The sequence below is a fragment of the Chrysemys picta genome, chromosome 5 (assembly GCF_011386835.1).
Source record: "Chrysemys picta bellii isolate R12L10 chromosome 5, ASM1138683v2, whole genome shotgun sequence".
Taxonomy (NCBI): Eukaryota; Metazoa; Chordata; order Testudines; family Emydidae; genus Chrysemys; species Chrysemys picta.
Genome location: NC_088795.1, coordinates 127,041,136 through 127,066,121, shown reverse-complemented (window position 1 = coordinate 127,066,121; position 24,986 = coordinate 127,041,136). Strand labels below are relative to the sequence as shown.

The 24,986-nt window shown below is 45.4% G+C and overlaps 1 protein-coding gene across 1 annotated transcript; it reads right to left on the bottom strand.

The window, feature by feature from the left end:
• Positions 1 to 3,901: 3,901 nt before the first annotated feature.
• On the bottom strand, positions 3,902 to 6,523 carry LOC135983799 (uncharacterized). The gene is made up of 2 exons (XM_065597144.1): positions 5,618 to 6,523; positions 3,902 to 4,485 (listed from the first exon to the last, which is right to left on the bottom strand). Exons 1-2 carry the CDS (start codon positions 6,147 to 6,149, stop codon positions 4,025 to 4,027), a joined length of 993 nt encoding a protein of 330 aa, XP_065453216.1. The 5' UTR covers positions 6,150 to 6,523; the 3' UTR covers positions 3,902 to 4,024.
• Between the last annotated feature and the right edge of the window lie 18,463 nt (positions 6,524 to 24,986).

Below are 24,986 nucleotides of genomic sequence, written 5' to 3'. Positions count from 1 at the left end.
TCTCTAACTATCAGGATAGTTAAACTCTGGAATAGGCTTCCAAGGGAGGTTTTGGAATCTCCGTCATTGGAGGTTTTTAAGAACAGGTTAGACAAACACCTGTCAGGGATGGTCTAAGTATTCTTAGTCTTGCATCAGCGCAGGGGGCTGGACTAGATAACCTCTCGAGGTCCTTTTCAGCCCTATATTTCTATTATATGATTTCTATGATTATAACTACATATTATTTGGGCTGTGATAGCACCAGAATGCTTAAACAGGGATCAGGTCCCATTGTGCTAGTCTGGGCCCTGTACACACACATAATGAAAAGACTGTCTTTGGGCATGTCTCCACTGGAGTTGGAGGTGTAATTTTGAGCTTGAGGAGACATACCTGGGCTAGCTCTGATCAAGGTAGTGTTCTGAAACAGTGATGTAGCTGCATGTGTACAAGCCATCCCAAGTGCAATTCTATCTGAAACCCTAGGTATGTGCTCAGTGCACCTAGCCTGCTCCACCTCCTGTGCGTACACAGCTGCACTTCTATCCTTAGTGTGCTATCTTGATCAGAGCTAGCGCAGGTATGTCTATCCAAGTGGGAAATTATGCCTCTAGCTGCAATGTAGATGTACCCTTTGCCCCAAGGAGCTTACAGTCTAAGTACGTGATGAGACAAAAGGTGGATACAACAGACAGAAGGAGGGCAAAGTAATACTGAGACACTCTGTGATTCATTTGGATAATTAGCAGATGGCCCAGCTAAATGCATATGTGTTGCTGTTTGTCTGTGAAAACACACAAGGGAGAGCTCTTTTCTGTATTTGGTATTTTAATAGAAGGCATATTTTATCTTTTTCATGTTGATCTTTTGATCCAACCTCTCAAAGTTTAACTCTTCTGATCTGTAGCTGTACTTCAGGAAAACCTGCATTTGCTATAAGGGTCTTTATATATGGAGGAGTGTGCTTCATTGACTGCCAGGCCAAGATGTATGATTTAAGAAACCAACAAATTATCTCTTCATTTCTAATTGATCTAAAAACAATTGCTTTACTGTTGCTTCTGAGGAGGGTGGGTGTTTCATTGTCACAAGGTCACTTTGCAAGTTTTAATTGCTGGGTGCTGTTCAGTCCTTTCATGGCTTTCCAAGTGATAAATGGCTCCTCTGTTCAAAAGCTGGTCTATATAAACAAGCTTATCTCTGCCCATAGTCTTTAATGAAAAATGAGTTGTGAGTATCATTGTTAATCATGGTAATTGTTAATGTTAAGAGGGCTGGTATTATGAGTTTTCCTATTAGGCTTTCAATTCGTTATATAAAATGAGCAATCTACTAGCCATCTATAGCATTCTAATTTTAATTATCCAGTGGCTGCATTTCAGTGCACCCTTTCGTCACTGAGATTAACAAAAGCTTGAATGCAGTAACCAGTGTCTTGATGTAACCAGACTAAGTTACTTGAGATGTCCAATAGGCAGATGTTCCTTTAAGGCCCAATTGCTCCATTGACTTTGATGCAGCTTCACTGATTTACACAAGCTGTCTGGCCCTATCTGTGCACTGCTCCTCTTATAAGCAGAAAAATAAATGTTAAAGAAGAAAAGAGAATGTACTCCATTGTACAAAGAAATGTATTTTTCGAGGGCAGATTCTCACACCCTTATTCACGTCGGTAAACATCTTACACTGCTATTTCTGGAGTAAGGTACTATTCTATGCCTGTGTTTTACAGGAAGTCGGACTAGATGATCACATGGTCTCTTCTGGCCTTAGAACACATGAATCACTGAACAGAACATGAACAAGGATATTGGAATCTGGCCCCAAGAAATTACAGAATGACAAACATGAGGAATCCTTACATTGTTTTTAGAGCAGGTGGAACTTGTTTCACAAATAGATACATGACAACTAATGACCACATGGAAAAAACACACGCACTTCGCTTTAACTAGTTACATTGCAACAAAAGCAAGCTATTCCGCTGAGTAGGAAAGATAGGAAATGTGGCAAAAAGACCTCCTTGGCTTAACCAAGAGATCTTGCATGATCTAAAAAATAAAAAGGAGCCATATAAAAAATGGAAACTAGGGGTATGTCTACACTACGGGATTAATCCGAATTTAGATAATTCGGATTTGAAAAACAGGTTGTATAAAGTCGAAATGGATGCGGCCACACTAAGCACATTACTTCGGTGGTGTGCGTCCAAGTACTGGGGCTAGCGTCGATTTTTGCACCGTTGCACTGTGGGTAGCAATTCCATAGCTATCCCATAGTTCCCGCAGTCTCCCGCGCCCATTGGGATTGTGGGTTAAGATCCCAGTGCCTGATGGGACAAAAATCATCGTCACAGATGGTTCTGGGTACAGCCTCACCTCCTCCCTCCCTCCCTCCCTGCATGAAAGCAACGGACGGCAGACAACCATTTTCGCGCCTTTCTTCACGGGTGGGTGAACACTGCAGACTCCATACCACGGCAAGCATGGAGCCCGCTGAGCTCAAGACAGCACTCATGAATATTGTAAACACCTCGCGCGTTCTCGTGGAGTTTATGCTCAGCCAGGACCAGAGAAACGAGGCGAGGAGGCAGCGGCGGCGCCAGCGCAGCGACAAGCATGATGAGGACATGGACACAGACACGGATACAGAATTCAGTGAAACCACAGGCCCCGGTGCTTTGGAGATCATGTTGTTAATGGGGCAGATTCTATCCATGGAACGCCGATTCTGGGCAAGGGAAACAAGCACAGACTGGTGGGACCGCATAGTGTTGCAGGTCTGGGACGATTCCCAGTGGCTGCGGAACTTTCGCATGCGTAAGGGCACTTTCATGGAACTTTGTGACTTGCTGTCCCCTGCCCTGAAACGCCAGAATACCAAGATGAGAGCAGCCCTCACAGTTGAGAAGCGCGTGGCGATAGCCCTGTGGAAGCTTGCAACGCCAGACAGCTATCGGTCAGTCGGGAATCAATTTGGAGTGGGCAAATCTACTGTGGGGGCTGCTGTGATGCAAGTAGCCAAAGCAATCACTCAGGTGCTGCTACGAAAGTTTGTGACTCTGGGAAATGTGCAGGCTATAGTGGATGGTTTTGCTGCAATGGGATTCCCTAACTGTGGTGGGGCAATAGACGGAACCCATATCCCTATCTTGGCACCGGAGCACCAAGCCACCGAGTACATAAACCGCAAGGGGTACTTTTCAATGGTGCTGCAAGCACTTGTGGATCACAAGGGACATTTCACCAACATCAACGCGGGCTGGGCGGGAAGGGTTCATGACGCTCGCGTCTTCAGGAACACTACTCTGTTTAAAGGGCTGCAGCAAGGGACTTACTTTCCGGACCAGAAAATAACCGTTGGGGATGTTGTAATGCCCATAGTTATTCTTGGGGACGCAGCCTACCCCTTAATGCCATGGCTTATGAAGCCATACACAGGCAGCCTGGACAGGAGTCAGGAGCTGTTTAACTACAGGCTAAGCAAGTGCAGAATGGTGGTAGAATGTGCATTTGGCCGTTTAAAAGGTCGCTGGCGTTCATTATTGACTCGCTCTGACCTCAGCCAAAGAAATCTCCCCATTGTTATTTCTGCTTGCTGTGTGCTCCACAATCTCTGTGAAAGTAAGGGGGAGACCTTTATGGCGGGGTGGGAGGCTGAGGCAAATCGCCTGGCTGCTGATTACGCGCAGCCAGACACCAGGGCGATTAGAAGATCACACCATGAAGCGCTGTGCATCAGAGAAGCTTTGAAAACCAGTTTCATGGCTGGCCAGGCTACCGTGTGAAATATCTGTTTGTTTCTCCTTCATGAAAACCCTCCCCCTTTACTGACTGATTTTCTGTAAGGAACCCACCCTGCCCCTTCCCCCAGCTTTCTTTCAAACCAAATAAAGTCACTATCATTTAAAAATCATTTATTCTTTATTAATAGATTAGAAAAAGAGGGAGGGAACCCGGGTGGTATTTGGGAGGAGGATTGCTGGGAAGGAAAAAGCCACAAAGAAAAGGTTAAAAAAATGACAGCCTTTTGCTTGGGCTGTCTACTGGGGTGGAATGGGAAGGTGTACGGAGCCTCCCCCCCGCGTTCTTACACGTCTGGGTGAGGAGGATACGGAACATGGGGAGGGGGGAGGGTGGAACAGGGGCTGAAGCGGCAGTCTGTTTTCCAGCAGCCGTTCCTGAACCTCCACCAGACGCCGGAGCAGCCCCAGCGTTGCATCCTTCATCCTCTGGTCTTCCTGCCGCCACCTCTCATCTCGAGCGTCTCTCCTCTCCTCACGTTGGTCCCTCCTCTCCTCACGTTGGTCCCTCCTCTCCTCACGTTCACTGACTTCTTTCCTATACTTTGAAACTGTTTCCTTCCACTCATTCACATGAGCTCTGTCACTGCGGCTGGATTCCATAATTTCCGAAAACATGTCCTCTCGCGTTCTCTTCTTACGACGCCTTATCTGTGATAACCTTCGGGATGGAGGAGGGAGGCTTGAGGAATTTGCAGCTGCTGTAGGGAGGGGAAAAAAGAGAGAATTGTTTTAAAAGCTACATTTTGCAGAACAATGCTTATACTCTTTCACGGTGACCAACACTGTTCACATTACATAGCACATGTGATTTCTGTGCAAGGTCGCATTTTGCCTCTTAATGCTGAGTGCCTGTGGCTTTGCTGCTAGAGATCACAGGTCTGGGCAACAGAATTCGGCTTGCATGCGGCCATGGTAAGCTTCTGCGCCCTCCTTTCCCACATACCAAGCATAGCTTGTAGAGTGCTGAAGAAGCCTGGCCAATCTCAGCCAGTTGGGGGGGGGCAGTGTGGGGGGGCTTGTCTGGGCCCCTTCAGGCAAGTAGAGTGCTGCGGTTTTTCTGTTAACATTCAGCAGCACCAGAAAACAAACTAACCACGCCCCCCCTCGCCATGAATTCTCTGGGATGATCGCTGTACCCCTCCCCCCCACCGCGTGGCTGGTATCAGGGAAGATCCCTGCAGGCACCAAACTAACCCCCCCCCCTCCCGCCATGAATTCTCTGGGATGATCACGGTACCCCTCCCACCACCGCGTGGCTGGTAACAGGGAAGATCCCTGCTAGCCAAACGCGAAAAACTCAGGGCCAATTTCCCATCTGCGCTTGGCTAACTGCAGGGAAGGATTTATTTTCCGCCACAGGCAAACATCCCAGTAGGAACGGCCACCTCTGTCCCCTTGATTAAGTTCCCGTATTTCAACCAGGTTACCAGGAGTGATATCACTCTCCTGAGGATTACACAACAAGATAAAGAACGGATGTTGCTTGAATGCCAGCAAACACCGGGACCATACGCTGCCAGGCTTTGTCAGGCAATGATACCAGATTACTTGCTGCAAGCATGGCGTGGTCAAGTGTCCTACCATGGAGGAGGGAATAAAGATGCACTGCCCAGAAACCTTCTGGCAAGGCTTTCGGAGTACCTCCAGGAGAGCTTCATGGAGATGTCCCTGGAGGATTTCCGCCCCATCCCCATACACGTTAACAGACTTTTCCAGTAGCTACAGACTTTTCCAGTAGCTGAACTGACCGCGAATGCAAAGTCAGGCAAAGTAATCATTAAAAACCGTTTGCTTTTAAAACAAGTTTTATATTTTAAAAGGTAAACTCACCTGAGGTCCCTTCCATGGGGTCAGAGTCTTGGGTACTGGCTTGGGAGGGTACTTCAGTCAGGGTGATAAAAAGATCCTGGCTGTTGGGGAGAACGGAGTGCTGTGTGCTCTCTGCAAGCTCATCCTCATCCTCCTCCTCTCCCCCATCGGCAGAATCCTCAGGCGTCGCTGATGAGACTATCCCCGACCCAGAATCCACGAACACAGGTGGGGTAGTGGTGGCAGCCCCCCCTAGAATTGCATGCAGCTCGGCGTAGAAGCGGCATGTCCGCGGCTCTGACCCGGAGCGACCGTTTGCCTCCTTTGTTTTTTGATAGGCTTGTCTGAGCTCCTTGACTTTCACGCGGCACTGCTCAGAGTCCCTATTGTGGCCTCTCTCCATCATGCCCTTGGAGATTTTTTCAAAAGTTTTTGCATTTCGTCTTTTAGAACGAAGTTCTGCAAGCACTGAATCCTCTCCCCATACAGCGATCAGATCCAGTACCTCCCTCACGGTCCATGCTGGTGCTCTTTTTCGATTATCAGCCTGCATGGTTACCTGTGCTGATGAGCTATCTGTGGTCACCTGTGCTCTCCACGCTGGGCAAACAGGAAATGGAATTCAAATGTTCGCGGGGCTTTTCCTGTCTACCTGGCCAGTGCATCCGAGTTTAGATTGCTGTCCAGAGCGGTCACAATGATGCACTGTGGGATAGCTCCCGGAGGCCAATACCATCGAATTGCGGCCACACTAACCCTAATTCGAATTGCTAAAATCGATTTTGGCACTACTACGCTCGTCGGGGTGGAGTACAGAAATCGATTTAAAGGGCCCTTTACATCGAAATAAATAGCGTCGTTGTGTGGACGGTTGCAGGGTTAATTCGAATTAAAGCTGATAAATCCGAATTAAAGTCGTAGTGTAGACCAGGCCTAGGACAGATTACAAAGGATGAATATAGGCAAACAACACAGGAATGCAGGGGCAAGATTAGACAGACAAAGGCACAAAATGAGCTCAAACTGGCTACGGGAATAAAGGGAAACCAGAAGACTTTTTATCAATACATTAGAAGCAAGAGGAAGACCAAGGACAGGGTCGGCCCACTGCTCAGTGAGGAGGGAGATACAGTAACAGGAAACTTGGAAATGCCAGAGATGCTTAATGACTTCTTTGTTTCGGTTTTCACCGAGAAGTCTGAAGGAATGCCTAACATAGTGAATGCTAATGGGAAGGGGGTAGGTTTAGCAGATAAAATAAAAAAAAGAACCAGTTAAAAATCACTTAGAAAAGTTAGATGCCTGCAAGTCACCAGGGCCTGATGAAATGCATCCTAGAATACTCAAGGAGCTAATAGAAGAGGTATCTGAGCCTCTAGCTATTATCTTTGGAAAATCATGGGAGACGGGAGAGATTCCAGAAGACTGGAAAAGGGCAAATATAGTGTCCATCTATAAAAAGGGAAATAAAAACAACCCAGGAAAGTACAGACCAGTTAGTTTAACTTCTGTGCCAGGGAAGATAATGGAACAAGGTAATTAAGGAAATCATCTGCAAACACTTGGAAGGTGGTAAGGTGATAGGGAATAGCCAGCATGGATTTGTAAAGAACAAATCATGTCAAACCAATCTGATAGCATTCTTTGATAGGATAACGAGCCTTGTGGATAAGGGAGAAGCAGTGGATGTGGTATACCTAGACTTTAGTAAGGCATTTGATGCGGTCTCGCATGATATTCTTATCGATAAACTAGGCAAATATAACTTAGATGGGTCTACTATAAGGTGGGTGCATAACTGGCTGGATAACCTTACTCGGAGAGTAGTTATTAATGGTTCCCAATCCTGCTGGAAAGGTATAACAATAGGGGTCTGTTTTGGGACCGGCTCTGTTCAATATCTTCATCAATGACTTAGATATTGACACAGAAAGTACGCTTATTAAGTTTGCAGATGATACCAAACTGGGAGGGATTGCAACTGCTTTGGAGGACAGGGTCATAATTCAAAATGATCTGGACAAATTGGAGAAATGGTCTGAGTTAAACAGGGTGAAGTTTAACAAAGACAAATGCAAAGTGCTCCACTTAGGAAGGAACAATCAGTTTCACACATACAGAATGGGAAGAGACTGTCTAGGAAGGAGTATGGCAGAAAGGGATCTAGGGGTTATAGTGGACCACAAACTAAATATTAGTCAACAGTGTGATGCTGTTGCAAAAAAAGCAAACATGATTCTGGGATGCATTAACAGGTGTGTTGTGAGCAAGACACGATAAGTCATTCTTCCACTCTACTCTGCGCTGGTTAGGCCTCAACTGGAGTATATGTGTCCAGTTCTGGGCACCGCATTTCAAGAAAGATGTGGAGAAATTGGAGAGGGTCCAGAGAAGAGCAACAAGAATGATTAAAGGTCTTAAGAACATGACCTATGAAGGAAGGCTGAAAGAATTGGGTTTGTTTAGTTTGGAAAAGAGAAGACTAAGGCTAGGTCTACCAGTGAGGGGGGGATCGATTTAAGATGTGCAAATTCAGCTACGCGAATAGCGTAGCTGAATTCGACGTATCCGATCCGACTTACCCCGCTGTGAGGACGGCGGCAAATCGACCGCCGCGGCTCCCCCGTCGACAGCGCCTACTCCTACCTGGGCTGGTGGAGTACGCGCATCGATTCGCGGATTGATTGTTGCGTCCTGACGAGACGCGATAATTCAATCCCCGGGAGATTGATTTCTACCCGCTGATCCAGGCGGGTAGTGAAGACAAGCCCTGAGAGGGGACATGATAGCAGTTTTCAGGTATCTAAAAGGGTGTCATAAGGAGGAGGGAGAAAACTTGTTCACCTTAGCCTCTAAGGTAGAACAAGAAGCAATGGGCTTAAACTACAGCAAGGGAGGTTTAGGTTGGACATTAGGAAAAAGTTCCTAACTGTCAGGGTGGTTAAACACTGGAATAAACTGCTTAGGGAGGTTGTGGAATCTCCATCTCTGGAGATATTTAAGAGTAGGTTAGATAAATATCTATCTTGGATGGTCTAGACAGTACTGGGTCCTGCCATGAGGGCAGGGGGCTGGACTCGATGACGTCTCGAGGTCCCTTCCAGTCCTAGAATCTATGAATCTATGAAAAGTTAGTCAATGCTCTCAAAGGATAGTCTCCCCTTTTTATCCGATGTCTTTTCTGGAAGCATCACAACTACAGAGCAGAACTTCCAGTAATGATATCTCATCACTATCGAACTGACTTTTCCAGTTGGGACTTGAGCCATTTCTATATATTATATATTATTGCCCTTATATAAATCGATGGTACGCCCTCATCTCGAATACTGCGTACGGATGTGGTCTCCTCATCTCAAAAAAGCTATACTGGCACTAGAAAAGGTTCAGAAAAGGGCAACTAAAATGATTAAGGGTTTGGAACGGGTCCCATATGAGGAGAGAGTAAAGAGGCTAGGACTCTTCAGCTTGGAAAAGAGGAGACTAAGGGTGGATATGATAGAGGTATATAAAATCATGAGTGATGTGGAGAAAGTGGATAAGGAAAAGTTATTTACTTATTCCCATAATACAAGAACTAGGGGTCATCAAATGAAATTAATAGGCAACAGGTTTAAAACAAATAAAAGGAAGTTCTTCTTCACGCAGCACACAGTCAACTTGTGGAACTCCTTACCTGAGAAGGTTGTGAAGGCTAGGACTATAACAGAGTTTAAAAGAGAACTGGATAAATTCATGGTGGTTAAGTCCATTAATGGCTATTAGCCAGAACGGGTAAGGAATGGTGTCCCTAGCCTCTGTCTGTCAGAGGATGGAGATGGATGGCAGGAGAGAGATCACTTGATCATTGCCTGTTAGGTTCACTCCCTCTGGGGGACCTGGCATTGGCCACTGTCGGTAGACAGGATACTGGGCTAGAGGGACCTTTGGTCTGACCCGGTATGGCCTTTCTTATGTTCTAGTAATACTTGGTTTGAGATCTGAAAGGTGGTTTGAAATTGACCAAAGTGAAATGACCCTACCCTCCATAATTTGAATTTTGTTCAGCTCTACTTTTAAGTGAACATGGAGGAATTTTCAAATGAACCTGAACTGTTTTAGGATTCAACTATATGCAAAAATAAATGATCTTGCACTGAAACCAGGTAACTTAGGTCAAAACATACTGTATACCCCAGATAACCAAAACCACCATTTACTACTGAGAGTAATGCTTTTTGTCAAGACTAGTCCCATTGACTTCTCATAGTAATAAGCACAAGTAGCAAATGTTTGTAGGATTTGCCCTGTTCTTGTTGTTTCCATTTTTAATTACAGTTAAAGATGGACTCAATTAGGAACTTTTAGATCTGGATTTAGATCTGAGTTTCTAGCCCAAATGGTTCAGGGGTATTTGAATCCAGAAGTTTTTTTTCCTGCCCATTAGAAAGATAGGGGTCTTTTGCAAAACCCAGATCTGAATAGGCTGGACAGTCCCAAAATTCAGAGTTGCTCAGATCCAGAATTTTGGTTTAGGTCAATCATTAGTTTTGATCAATTTTTTTCTTGTGAAAATAAGCAAAATATTTGAATTAAAATTTTTGACAAATCAGTCTTATGAGAATGTCTTTGTCACCCTTTCATCTCAGTGTATTGATCTAAACTTTGGTGATAATCCTGATAATAGATCACATAAGAGTAAATCACATGCAGACTAGCTGGCATCTCCAATCTATATCTGTACCAGAATGCAGTGGCGTAGCCAGCTTCTAAGAGGAGGGGGAGCAAACATAAAAAAGGCGCCCCCTGTGGCTCCTCCTCCGGCCACAGCGCCCCTCCCCCCCATGGCTCCTTTGGCCCTGCCATGCCACCCCGTGGCCCCCCCCCTCTCCTCCGGCTGCGCCCGCCGGGCCACCAGCCTGCGCCCCCCCCCCCCTCCAGCCGCGGCTGCCGGCTGCGCTGTGGGCTGCATGCCGCGCCCCCCCACTCCTCCGGTTGCGCCCCCCCCACTCCTCCGGCTGCGCCTGCCACCCCCCCATGGCTGCGGGTTGCACTGTGGGCCGCCAGCCTGCGCCCCCCTCGCTCCTCCGGCCGCTTTTGGAAAGGCCTCGCTTATGGAACATGTGCTGATGGGAAGCGGCTGCTTCCCCTGCACCCCGCTAGCTACGCTACTGCCAGGATGTACTGTTTCACAAATGGAATCATCATACTTCAGAATCTGTGGATTGGCTAGTGCTATGATATCCCTCCCACTGGAATAAGTATTTTCATTAGTGATCTCAGAACAGAGCGGACCACCATAGCTGTGTCAGGAGTGATCTGCTCTGTAGTGTTCAGTTGTGAAGACTATTATGGATAACTTTAGGCACCTGTGGGGGACTGTCAGTTATTTCAGTTTTACACTAGTAAGAAAGAGACGGTCTAGTGCAATAGTTCTCAGAGCCGATTCGCTGCTCCAGGCCAATGGGGGCTGCGGGAAGTGGCGTGGGCCGAGGGATGTGCAGGTAAACAAACCAGCCCGGCCCGCCAGGGGCTTTCCCTGAACAAGCGGCGGACCGGCTTTGAGAACCACTGGTCTAGTGGTCTGAGCACATGATTGGGAGGCGCCAGAAGCTACTGAGTTCTAGATTTAACCCTCACTCTGTGGTCTTGGGTAAGTCCACAGAGATCAGTCTGTGGTCTTGGGTAAGTCACTTAGGCCTGGTCTACACTACAAACTTTTAGAGCAAAACTTGCCTTCTGTTGGCACAGCCTGGCATGTGTCCACACTTAGCTTTGAGTCCTACCTGCAAAACCCTGACTTCTGCTGGTGAATTTAGACCAGTCCCCTGACTAACAGAAGCCCTCTACTGGTACTGTTCTACTGGCACAATGTCTGTGTGTATGCAGAAGTACCTGTACTGGTACAAGGAGTCCTCCGGTATCAAGCCCAGAATGCCACTGTCCCCATGGCAGTGACCACTCTGAACTCTGTTGCCCATGTGGGGTGGGGAGTCACTGTAGTGGCTGGAAGCCTGCCCTTTTCCCACCTTAAAATCTCCAGAGTGTTTTGGAAATGCCTCTTTTCCTGCTCGCTCACCTCTGTAACTGCACAGGTATGGCTCCAGGGAAAACTCCACCTAAAACTCCTGCTCTGCATGGTCTAGGAAAGACGTCCTGGATTTCCTCTGCCTATGAGGAGAAGCCCAGGTGTGGAATTGAGTGGTATATTCTGATATTGCCAAGGGGATGCAGAAGCTGAGGTTTGATAGACAAGTTCCAATGCTGGGCAAAGGGGAAAGAGCTATGACCATGTTAACAAAAGGCAAAGGAGGGCGACAAAATCTGGTGCTGCCTGCAAGAGCTGCTGTTATTATGTGGAGCTCGATGCTATACATAGGGGGGATCCCACCAGCAGTGAAAGTGGACACTTGTGAGCTCCAGAGGAGGACCCCCCCCCCATATGGCAAACTGAGGAGAAGCTCATTGAGGAGGGAGGACATGAGGGATGCAGGGCCACATAAAAGCCAGAAGCTGTTTGAGACCTCGCCATACCCACCGAGGAAGGGGACTCAGGTAGGTGTAATTTATTCCTTCCACGGCTGCGTGGTTTTTGTTACTTTCTCCACGGCCTCTTAAACTTCCCCCCGACTTCACCCTCCCTTCTGATTTCCCCTTCCCCCTCTCAAAATGGTGGTTGACCCCATGTGGCCAGTGGACAAATGGTTTTTGTTTTAAAGTAACCTGTCTATTTAAAGAGCATGCACTGACAGCACTCGACAAAACCAACGTTAAAAAAAACCAAGACAAAGCAGCCAAGAAACATTCCCAAATGCCATTGATGCAGTTGAAGTACATACTTGTATAAGCATCATAACCAGATTAAATTCAATGCATTGCAAATACCAAACCATATAATTCCAGTGATTGTAAGCTACATGCACACCAGTACCGGAGCATTCCGTGTACGTTCAGAGACATTTCAAAGAAAAATGAAATACATTGCAACATCCCAGTTAACTGAAAAGAACATTTGAAAGCAAAGCAGTAACTGAGGACTTGGATGACATGATTTTGCAGCAGATGCATTGTATAAACTGTGTGGATATAGCTTTTCAGGTCCTCAATACAGAATTTTCATTTTCAAGCCCAAAACATATTATGTATGTTTTACACACTCATGTTTTTTAAGTCCAAATAGGTTACTTTCGTGCTATGGGTAGATTCAAGAAAGAGGTAGAAACTGTGTGTGGTTAGCTTCAGGGGCTCCTGGCATGGACGGATTCACATAACTATCAGCAAAGACATTGGGTCTCGACTGCTAGCAGAGTTGGGAGTTTATCTTGGGACCAAACAACTTTTTAGTCCTTTGACAAATTTTGCTGAATTTTGTAAGCAGGTAGTGTTTGATTTTTGCCCAGATGTTTCTAGGGAGAGCAGCCTTGTCTCTGCCCCATGGTAAGAAACCTTCCCATGACACTCTGCAAGGACCTCTGAGGGGGGATCATATAAGTGAAGTGGGTGGCAGCATATGGCCATCGCTGACTGCAAGCTCTTTCAAGCAACTGCCTTTCTCTGGGCTTCTGACACCTCCAAGTGTTATACCAGTGCCTGTGATAAGTTTAGCAGTCTTCACTATACTATCCCTAAAGTTACCCAGACCTGGCCTTCTGCCCCTCACAGCTAGAGTGTTTAAAGTGCCCTCGTGTTCTCATCATGCTGTGTGCAGTTACATGGTCAGCAAGTGCTAGTAACTGTTAAGCCCTGTACATAATGTTATGCAGCTCTACATGGGGAAAAAATTTAGAGAGTCCTATTGTTCTTTTTCTGATGTCTGCTAATGCCTAAAAATCGACCAGTGGTTCTGTCTGGTTATTTATCAGCGCCTTGGCTGGGATATCCTTGAGGGCTGTCCCTTCTGCACCTGCTCAGATATTCACCATGATAAGGAGGGAAAAAAACACACAAGGGAAGACCTGTTCGCAGAACTGGTCAAGATTGCCAAATCCAGAGCTCATGGGACCCACGAATGGAGGGCTGTGTGCTGGTGGACAGAGAAGGACCAAGAGCCTGAGGAAAGACAAAAGGACCAAGAGGTTCACCAAGACTTCATGCATTTTCTCAGACAATGAACACAGATGCTCAAACATATTATGGAGCAAAGCACCTGAACAACAAACCTTCCACGGCCGTTACACTGCACGGACAACGGCTCCTTCTTCTCAAGGCCAGGGCCACATGCTCCCTACCTCCCCTAGACACCAGCACTTCCTGCATTAAAAAAAATGTACATAAACTGTTCACTGTATGTGCAATCGCACAAAATCACACACTGTCTAGCTGTGTCAAAGTGTGCTCTTATGGCTTCCCTCAGCTGCACAGTGCTTTAATAGACTCTAGTTACTGGCCTTGAGTCAGACTGCTCAAAATCACCAGGTAGCCTCTCCACCCCCATCTTCCACACGAAGGTACCATTTTCCCACTTGGCCTCACAACACACAGCAGTAACTACAGAACTATTTTGCTCACTGAGATCCAGCCTGGTCGTGAGACATCTCCCCAACCCTTCACTCTTCCAAAGGCACACTCCATGATCATCCTGGCCCTGCTCTGCTAATAGGAAATCTTTTGTGGCTGCTGTCCAGATGTCTGCTGTGCAGCTTCATGAACCAGTGAAGCAAAGGATAAGCTGGAGCCCTCAGAATCACAATTGGCAAGGCAACCCTGCTAATATGAATATGCCGATCTGGGAAGAATGTCTCTGTCTGCAGCTTGTCAGAAAGTCCTGTATTCCCAAAGATGTGAGCATCATGGTGCTTTCTTGACCAGTCAACATTAATGTCAGTAAAATGCCCATAGTGATCCTCCAGTGTTAGCACAACTGTGGAGAAGTACCTCTTTCTGTTTACAGATGTAATTGTAAATGGGGAGTCACCCTGGAGTGTGTGTGTTTCTAGTGGTGTCCCACTGGGATTGGCTCTATATTTTTATCAATGACCTGGAAAAGAACATAATATTATTACTGACAAAATTTGCAGAAAAGACAAAGATAGGAGGTGTGTGTGTTGGGGGAGTGGTAAATAATGAAGAGGACAGGTCACTAATACAGAGAGATCTAGATTGCTTGGTAAGCTAAATGGGGCTAAATGTAAATATATACATCTCGGAACAAAGAATGTAGGCCTTGCTTACATGATGGGGGACTTTATTCTGGGAAGCACCGACTCTGAAAAAGATTTTGGGGGTCAGGGTGGATAATCAGTTGAACACGAATTCCCAGTATGACACTGTGATCAAAAGGGCTAATGCGATCCTAGGCTGCATCTGCTGCTGGAATACTGTCTCCAGTTCTGATGTCCATAATTGAAGAAGGATGCTGATAAATTGGAGAGGATTCAGCAAAGGGCCACAAGAATTATTAAAGGATTAGAAAACATGCCATATAGGGATAGACCCAAGGAGCTCAATCTATTTAGCTTAACACAGAGAAAGCTAAGGGGTGACGTGATCACAATCTATAAGTTCCTACATAAAAATAAATATTTCCTAATGGGTTCTTTAGTGTAACAGATAAACAAATTCAGACTGGAAATAGGGTGCAAAAGTTTAGCAGTCAGAGTAATTAACTATTGGAACAATTTACCAAGATCATGGTGGATTCTTCATCACTGGCAATTTTTAACTTAAGATTGGATATTTAAAAAAAAAATATATGCTGTAGTTCAAAAGAAATTATTTTGGGGAAGTTCTATGTCCTGTGTCATACACGAGGTGAGATTAGATGATTGCAGTGATCCATTTTGACCTTGGAATCTATTAAATTTATGTACTCAGAGGCAAGGGGTGGGTGAGTATAGAATCAGGATATACAACCCATCTACCACTCCACCACATTGCACTGAATCCATCTGTTATTTCCTGCACATTGCCCACAGTTGCAATCCTGCACATCAAGACATGCTTAATGGCCTTGCATACCTCGATGACTACAATTCCCACCATAGCTTTTGCAGCACCAAACTGATTGTCCACCAACTGGTAGCAATCTGCGATAGCAAGCTGTCTGAGAGATCAATGCTCACTTCTCCACTGTCAGAGTGCCACTCATTTTGGTGTGCCTGCACTACAGGACTGGAGAGAACTCAGTTCACAACTCCAGGAAAATGGCCTTCCACGTGTATACGTTCTGCAGCCTCTGCTGATCGTCCCAGATTTGCATCATGATCCCAAACTTGGTGCTCACTTCATAGACCCAGAATCACAGCTTCACATTGTGCAGCTGGTGAGTGAATAGCTGCAGCAGCTGGCCAATCTCAGTCCGTGTCTATATCACCCACTCCCCAGTATTCTCTGTATCCCTGCTGCATGGCTGGCCATTATGGTTCCACAAATAGAAAAGAATCATTTGCCCTGTCTCTAGATCCGAGAGCTCTGCTGATCTGTGCAGCATCCATGTTTCTCATGGCAAGATGGCGGATGGATTGAAGAGTTAGGCGGAAAAGAGTAGACTATGGGATATACCAGAGAGAACTGTGGGAATTTTAAAAAATGAAATGAGAGAGAGTGGATTATAGTTTGAAATAGAATTGTGGGAATTTGGGATAATTCCCACAATTCCCTGTGAGCAGTGCTATCATTCCACAGTACACTGCAAACATTTCCCACAAGATAGCATGCTGTACATTGGTGAAGGGGTCATGTGGTTGCCTACCCACGGTGTTACACATCTTTTGCTAATACAACCTGATGCTGAGGGGACACACTGCACTGCCAAATGCAACCAGAAGTGTTTCAGGTCTCTGCTGAAATAGCTACGTTGGTAGCAGTAGGCTAGCAGAACTTTTGATGGTGAAACTATTTTGTGTAGACAGGCCCTTAGCCATCTGCTGCTTCACTTTCTTCTTTATCATGTGGAATGATAGATACTGACCTCACAGGGTTGTTTTGAGGTTTAAATAGTTAGTGTCTATAAAATGTTTTTGAATATGAAAAGTCGTCTTTGTTATGACTATCTCTGCATAGGAGGCAACATTCAGGGCTGCAATTCCTCATTTTTATTATTTTATTTCCTGGCTATGTTTTGCCATAAAATACAACATCTCTTCATGTTCCTTGTACTGAAATAACTTCCTTAGCTAGTAAGTAACACAAAGCGCAATGGGTCCCCAATCTCCAGAGTGGAGCCTTTGGGTGCTACAGTAATAAAAGAATAGTAATCGGTGACGATAATAATTATTCATACCAAATGGCAGTGAAATAAGAAGAAGCCGGACTACCAGAAATGGTAGAGATGGTGTTTATGGGCCTGATTCTGCATTTTTTACTCTCACTGAGGGCTTATAAATCTGGGGAGTCTCACTAACTCGTATGCGTGAGTACTCTATGTAAGAATAGCAGAGTTGGAACCCAGTTGTTATACAAATGTGTTAAGTGGTTGCACAAATTGTAAGGGACCCAATTCTGTTTTAATGTACACTCTTTATACACTGGAGTAACTCCAAAGGATTCAGTGGGGTTACTCCTGCTTTACAATGATGTAACTGAGATCAGAACCACTACAGTAGAATGTCAGTGTAACAAATGGATCAAGAATGGAGGTTGTTTGTAACTCTGAAATGTTTGTAACTCTGAACAAAATGTTATGATTGTTTGTTCAGTTGTAAACTTTTGAAAGTTGACTTAATACGGCCTTGAAACTTTATTATGCAGAAGAAAAATGCTGCTTTCCCTTTATTTTTTAGTAGTTTACGTTTAACACAGCACTGTACAGTATTTGCCCCCCCCCGCTTTTTTTTGGTCTCTGCTACTGCCTGACTCTGCACTTGTGGCTCCAAATGAGGTGTGGGGTTGACTGGTCAGTTCATAACGCTGGTGTTCGTAACTCTGAGATTTTACTGTATTTGTTACTATTGCTGCTGGAGGTTCAGTATGTATGTTTTGTACTGTTGGTTTGTCTGTCATCCAGGGGTATATCAGATGTGTGCTAGAACAAGGCCTGATGCAAAGCAGAATGGAAAATATAGTGCCTATCATACTCACTGCGTCCCACAGTGCTTGACAAAGTAATGAGTTAAATGCCAGCTGGTAGCGTAGTTACTGAATGAGCAAACAGTACAGACATTATGCATGGGATTAAGCTGGGATTAAAACCCAGGAATTCCCGGCTCCCTCTCCTTTGCTCAGGCCACTAGAGTATATAAATTGGTATAGCACACTGGTAGAACGTGAAGGTAAAATCAAAGCCACACCAGAGAGAAATTAGGCCCCAACAGAGCTTTGTACTTCCAGCTCTAAGTTATAGAATGTCTTGGATAGGTAATAGAATGGAAATGGTGTAATATTTCAATATTTTCATGCTGCCTGCATTACAATTATGATGTTAATTAATTATCTGGCTGGCAGTTAACACCATCCAGAGGCATGGTTGCGGTCGACTTGGTACTGTTCTGCTAGCAGTGAGTAATTAACCTCTCCTCTTCCCTGGGATTCTCTACAAGATGATCATCATGTTGATGATATAATTATTATTAATTCAGTTTCTGTGTTTCGTTGACATTGTTAATTACTTGTCCGTAATCAGCTAATGTTTAATCTTCCTTGTTGGATAGCTTCTTAAAAGGCTGCTTGAAATGTTTCAGAGGGGCTACCTTTGCACATTCTCACTCCTCACTGCATCAAGTGTCAGCCAGATCACTACTCAGAATAAATTATCTATATACTGTAAAGATTCTCCTCAAATCAGGGGACTTCTGGATCTAATGAGATTGCAGTTGTAAGCAGGAACACATCTAACAGTTGGCAATAAACAAAGGAAACAAGGGGGAGCTTCTTGGTGCCAAATTTAAAAATTGATCATACTTACAGACTTGTCAATATCATGTAATGACAAAATTTAATTTAGTGCTGTGTTTTGTTTTTAGAGGATTAGTGATTTTTCTGCAAAGAACTGTTCCGGGCACTTTTACTTTCGGCAAAAGTAAGAGATCTGTTGTTTCTCAATGTACTAATCAGCTGTGGGTGTCATAGGCAGAGCTATGTGAAACTTTACGGAAATGACCTTTCAGATTTTTCAAAAGCTTTGCTAACATTCATGGACCTGGGCCAATTAAGTTAGCCTGATTTATGGCTTCATATTGAACCATGGGAAGTGGAAGGCTTTTGCCCAGTAACATTATAAAACAAAAGAAACATCATTATTATTTAATTGTATTGTAGTAATATCTACGGGCCCCAATAAAAGATCAAGGTGCCATGGATACTTGAGATTGGAAAGGCAGCCAATTTAAAACTGATAAAAGAGAATACTTTTTCACACAACACACACAATTAGCCTGTGGAACTCATTGACTGAGGCTAAGAATTGAACATTTACATGTGTAACAACAGAATCCACCGTGATAACAGAAAGGATTCAAAAGAATCCAGAGTTTTGGAAGGGATACTAGCTGCCATTTTTCATGGCATAAACCAACCTCAAACCAATGGGGGTTAGAAGAGATGTTCCTTGGGGGCATGTTATCGGATAGCTACTCCTTGCAGGGTTTCTTGTTCTTTTCACTGAAACAGCTGGTACTAGTCAGTGTCGGCAACAAAATACTGGACTAGACCGACCACTGTATAGTCCAGTATGGCAAATGGTAATTTCCTGTGTTCATAGTAAAAAAAATAGATTAACAGACTCCAGTGAGTTTTGCTTTCAATGTTTGGGTTGATCTGAAGTATTCAAATTGAAATGCAACTCATGAGATAGAAACAAAAGAGAGCAAATCACTGGGATTTGAACCTAGAATCACCTTTGTTGTTTGTGTGCTCAGTACTGAAAAGTGAGGAAGACACAGTCCCTACCACTTTAGGCAGACAGGATAGCTCAGAAACAAATAACACTGGAAAACCTTAATTACCTTAAGGTTAACCAGTGGAAAACCTTAACTCAGAGGTGGGGAAGGGTAGATATTTTTTACTGGTTTTTGGTCTTTTACTAGTCTTGAAAGGCTCCAGGGAAGATGAATGGTTTAAGGAAGGGTTTTTATTCAGAGAGAGGCAGGTGTTCCATGCTGAAGAAGGTGACATTGCATGCAGAAAGTCATGCGTAGAAGAAGGCATAAAATAAGGAAACGAGAAGTAGCGAGCCTCACTGTTTGGGCATAGCAAAAGGTGCTGTGAAGAAATAAATCTGCGTTGAAGCAAAGATCAGAGTGTAGTTGGGTACATCCCTATTGGTAAGGACAAGGAGCTTGAGTTTGATATGGCAGCCAGTGAAGAAATTTGAAGAGGGAGTGACAGAGAGCAACCAATGAGTGAAAGAGAGGATTTTAAGAGCAGCATTTTTTTTTTTTTTAGTGGTCTACAGGGGAATCCGATGAGAGGAAGGGAGGACAAAAAGGCAAGAAATGACCAAGGTATGGATAAGTATTTTGGCAATAGAGTTGGAGAAGAAAGGGCACATATTGGCGAGGTATATGGGCCCATGATGCCTGTGCTCCAGCAATATTCAGGGCCCGGGGGCTCAGCTCCACCAATGTTCGGGGCCAGGTCTCTCCCCCGGCCCTGCCTGCCACCCTGCGTGCCTCCCCTGGAGCATCTCCTGGCCCCACTTGCCACCCCCGTGCACCTCGCCCAAAGCATCCCTGCATGTGCCCTAGGCAGCAGGTAGCTGCCCTGCGGCTCCGCGCTGTGCTCCCTTGCCGGCTGCTGCCACTACTGCTTACAAAAGGCAGCGGCGCCAGCGGCAGGCTGAGGTGGTGTCTGTGCTGCTGCCTGCGGAGGGAGGAGGGAAGGAGGCGCACATGTGATGGCAGCCCCACCCCCGGCATCCACCACAGGGGAGGTGTGGGGGCTTTCTGGATCTGAGAGGGGCCCTAGGAGAACCTTCAGGGACCGTGGTGCAGGGTGTGTGCGCTGCCTGAGTGTGAGAGGGCAGAGGAGGGCCCCTCCCGTGGAGCTTGCTGCTGCCGGTGGGGAGAGGGCTGGGGGGGAGTCCTCCTCTTTGGCCCTCATCCCCGGCCCAGCTCCGTAGCCCTCACCCCCGCACTCCAACCATCTGCCCTAGCCCTGCGCCCCTCCCACATCCCAATCCCCTCATCCCCAGCCTACCCCAGAGCCCTCACCCTCAGCCAGAGCCCTCATTTCCCCCCCCAAGACTCCCCACATTGTGAAATATAGGGAAACTGTTAAATGCTTACTCTTTCCCGTCCATTTTTACATTATTTTAAAAAATATAGATCAGCTTACAAGGCAGATGTCTGGGGGGTGGGACGGGGGTGGAGGGGGGGAGGAGACTTGGACCCATTCTGGGCACCACCAAAAATTATAGAAACCTGCTACCCCTGCATATTGGTATGTTTGAAAGGAAAAACTAACTGGAGTTGTCAGCAGCCTGGATATGGGACAGTAGCAGAATGGAGCTGAAAATGACACTGATGTTTTGTGTCTGAGGGATGGGGAAGATAATGGTCTGTTCATCAATAGCTAGACAGTGACAGAGAGGAGCTAGAGTGTGGAGAAGCAAGAAGGGAAGATAAGATGTTCAATTTTCACTATGTTGAGTTTGGGTTAGGTTGGCTGTAGGAGGCAGCTGGGCCTAGAAGAGAGGAGAGGGGAAGAAGTCTATGTTGGAGAGGTATCTCTGAGATAGGGTTGCCAACTTGGTAACATTTAAAAACTGGACACTCCAGCAGGAGTGCCGGAACTTCCCCTGCCCCGCCTCTTCCCCCTAAGGCCCCACCCTACCTCTTCCCCCCATACCCTGCCCCCTGTCCACTCCTCTTCCCCCTATCCCTTGTCACTTGCTGCTTTTCCCCCCTCCCCCTCTTACCCCCCCACCTGGGTCAGGAGGGACTCCCCCGTGGAGCTGGGGCTGGGAGCTGCAGCTATCCGACCCAGGTAGGAGGCGGCCCCGGCTAAGTAGGGGCTGGCACAGGTGATGACCCAGTGCCTCCCTGCTTCCCCCGCCCGCAGTAACTGGACTTTGGGTGTCCAATAGGTAGAGCTGACCGGACGCTGTCAGGTCCCCTTTTCGATTGGACTTTCCGGTTGAAAACTGGGCACCTGGCCATCCTAATCTGAGAATTGTCAGCATAAAGATGGTAGCTGATAACATGGAAGCAGATGAGTTCATCCAGTAGGGAGGAGGTGTAGAAGAAAAAGAGGAGAGGTGAAATGCAAGAACTCTGTAGGAATCCTACAGAAAGTGGGAGAAGGGAAGATGCCATCGGAGATATTGAGCCCCATGTTATGAAAACCTAAAAAGAGAGAGTCCTGGAAAAAGAGTGATCTGCTGTGCTGGAAGCCAGGGCCAGTTCTAGAAGGATGAGAATAGAGATGCAGTCTTAGACTTAGCAATATGGAAGTTATAGGTGAGTTTAGTAAATGTGGTGGGGGACAGAAATTGTATTGGCGGAGAAACAAGAGAGTCAAATAGGAAGTCAAGGTAGCATTAAGGGTCTGGTCTTGAATCCTTGAAGTCATTGGGGGTAGGGGGCCATAACAAAGTAAATATAGATTTCCATGATGCTGTTGTTAGAGCTGTGCAAAACCTAATGGCTTCACTTCCCATTTGGGAATTCCATGCCCAACCATTTTTATTTTCATTCAGGTGAGGCACATCCCTGGAGTTTTGCACTGAGTCTGGATTTTTGGAAATGCAGAGCAAAACTCACCCAAAGCCCCCACCTTGTATCTAAATTTGGATTGAAACCCCGCAGAACTATGATGTTTTTTAAATGGAACCATGCCCTGACCTAGGTCAGCTGGAAGCTTTAGTGCAGATTTATGTGAAATACAGTTCAAGTTCACATGAAATATGGGAGCATTTTAGACAAAACTGGCCAGAGTCATGGGCTCATTGTGAACCCCAGGAAGCTTCATCAGGCTTCGTGTTCCATTCAAAAAGTTTCACTCAGTTTTAGCCTCATTTTCATGCTCAAAGACCAAATAGATAAATGTCCGTTTTTTCCTTTAATGAACATGGCCCTATGTGTATTCTAGCGAAGATAACTAGTGGGGCTGTCTAATACAGTGTTACATTTGAAGGGGAAATGGAACATTTTTTATTCCTTAAGTTTCACATAAAGGTAATATAAATGAGCATACAGATTGTGGAATGGTTCATATTTTACATATTCAGGCTCTGGTAATAGGTGGGAACAATATGATTTGTACTTGTGTACTGAATGTGGTCTAGTTACACAGCCTGCACTTGATAACACTCCTCATTTTGTTAGCTCTATGACATATCAATTTACTCTTTTCATTTTGGAGACTGAGAATGCTGGATTGAAGCTTCAAGATCATAACAAAGGTTAAAACAAAAGAACTGTTGATTCCTCCCCCCCCCCCAGTGTGGCTATCCTCATATTTGATATCGACTCCCTCTATTACTCAAAAAAGACTCACCTCTCACTTTCCTTCCAGAGAGGAAAGATGGTTCAGTTGTTACATGCTTGCCTAGGACTTGAGAGACCTGCATTCAATTCTCTGCAACAGACTTCTTGTGTGACCTTGGACAAGTCACTTAGTCTTTCTGTGACTCAGTGCCTCATCTCTGAAATGGCAGCCATCCATCTCGAAAGAGAATGGTGTAAGCACCAAAGCAGTTCAGTTAATGTGTGTCATGCTGCAGCATTACACGTAGATAAAATATCCAATTTTCAAGCGACAGTCACTGCCACAGATAACGTAAGGCATAAGGCACAGGGCCAGAGGATAAACCTGGTGCACTGTTTGTTCTTGAGGCCTGCTGCACTTTCCTCTTTCTCATCTACCTCTCTTCAGCCTCTTTGACTCCCTGGTGCAGAGCAGTCCTCAATGTGGCCTGCATCTTCCCAGTTTGTGGTGTGAATGCTGAAAGTTTCAGTCACTTTTGCAAATGTTCTTGAGCCTGAGCGTAGGTCAGCCCAGTGGCTTTGGAGGATCCACAAGTTTTCCATGAAGATCCTTTGGAATGTGTCCATCCATCTGGTGCAGATGACTTGCACCACAGAGACGTCTGTGTCTGAGAACAGCAATCAGATTTAGCAACTGTGCTTTTTCAATTACTTCAATGTCAGGAACTTTGGTTTCCTATTTGAAATTAAAATACAGTGAAGACAGTGAGCGTGGGAGGTGTTTAGCCTTCTCTTGTGCCTGCTGTAGGTGGTCCAGGTCTTGCCATCATACAGCAGCGGGCTCAGAATATGCATCTGGTAGACCCGTATCTTGGTGATCAGTGTTAATTACTTGTTATCCCACATGTGCTTGGTCAGTTGGCTGAATGTGGTAGCTACCTGCCTATCCAATGCAAGAATTCAGCTCGTCTACTAGAGATAAGTTATCCAACGCACTTAATCCTAGATAGCAGAACATGAGCATAACTTCTAAGGAGGGGCTAACTATTAAAAATTTTGGTTCAGTCAATACACCTTGAGCCTTAATCATGGTCTTCTTTAGACTGACGGTTAGTCCAAATTCATCACAAACTATAGGAAAGCTATTGCAAAGTTGCTGGAGCTCCTCTTCAGTGTCTGTGATGAGCACTGGATCATTGCTGAAAAGAAATTCTGTCTATCAGCAGGTGTTTGAATTTACACATATAAGAGGAAAAAGCAATGTTAGTTTTCCATCTGATCTTGTATGGAGATGTACACCTTTGGTGCTAGATGGGAAGCATGACGAAGCAGCAGAGAGAAGAATATATCGAAGAGTGTTGGTGCCAAAATACATCGCTGTTTGACACCACTGCAAATTTCAAAGCTGTCAGATTGATCACCGTCATGCTGAGCTGTAGACTTCATGCCATCATGGAAAGATCGAAACAGACTGAGGAGAATTGGGGAGCAACCAGGTCTGTCTAGCGGTTGGAAAAGGCCCTTTTTGCTGAGCAGGTCAAAAGCCTTTGTAAGATCTATGAAGGTCACGTAGAGAGGTGAAATGGAGCAAATAGCACTTCCTTACCCGATAGAGGGTGAGATGAGGATAAATTAAAGAGTGTTAGGTGCTAAGAGAGAGAAATCCATATTCCACCCATAAATGGCGCTTAGAACATGCTCCTAGTGGGCTTGTTAGTGACATCCAAATATTTATAATTTCTCAAATGAGATGCAAAATGACTTCTGGCTATTAAAGGATTCACAGAACTTTTTGTGCTAGTGGAGGGGGTAGAAGGGTAGAAGGGACCAGAGTTTCTGGCAAAAATTTTGGGTAAGTACATTGTGCCTATCTAAATTCCCTCAGGTCACTTGTTTTGTCTTCACTTCAACTTCATTTTCTGCTGTTCTTTATTCTGTGTTTGCTATTTGTGTTGTGTGATGGGTCAATTAAGTTGCATGGTGTTGTTTCTGCTCCCTAACCTGTTGATGATGAGTGAGAACGTCCCTTGTGAATGCTGCATACCTGCATGTGTGTGAAAATAACTTTGTGGTCAGGATATGGTTATTTCTATGGCAAATGGCCATTT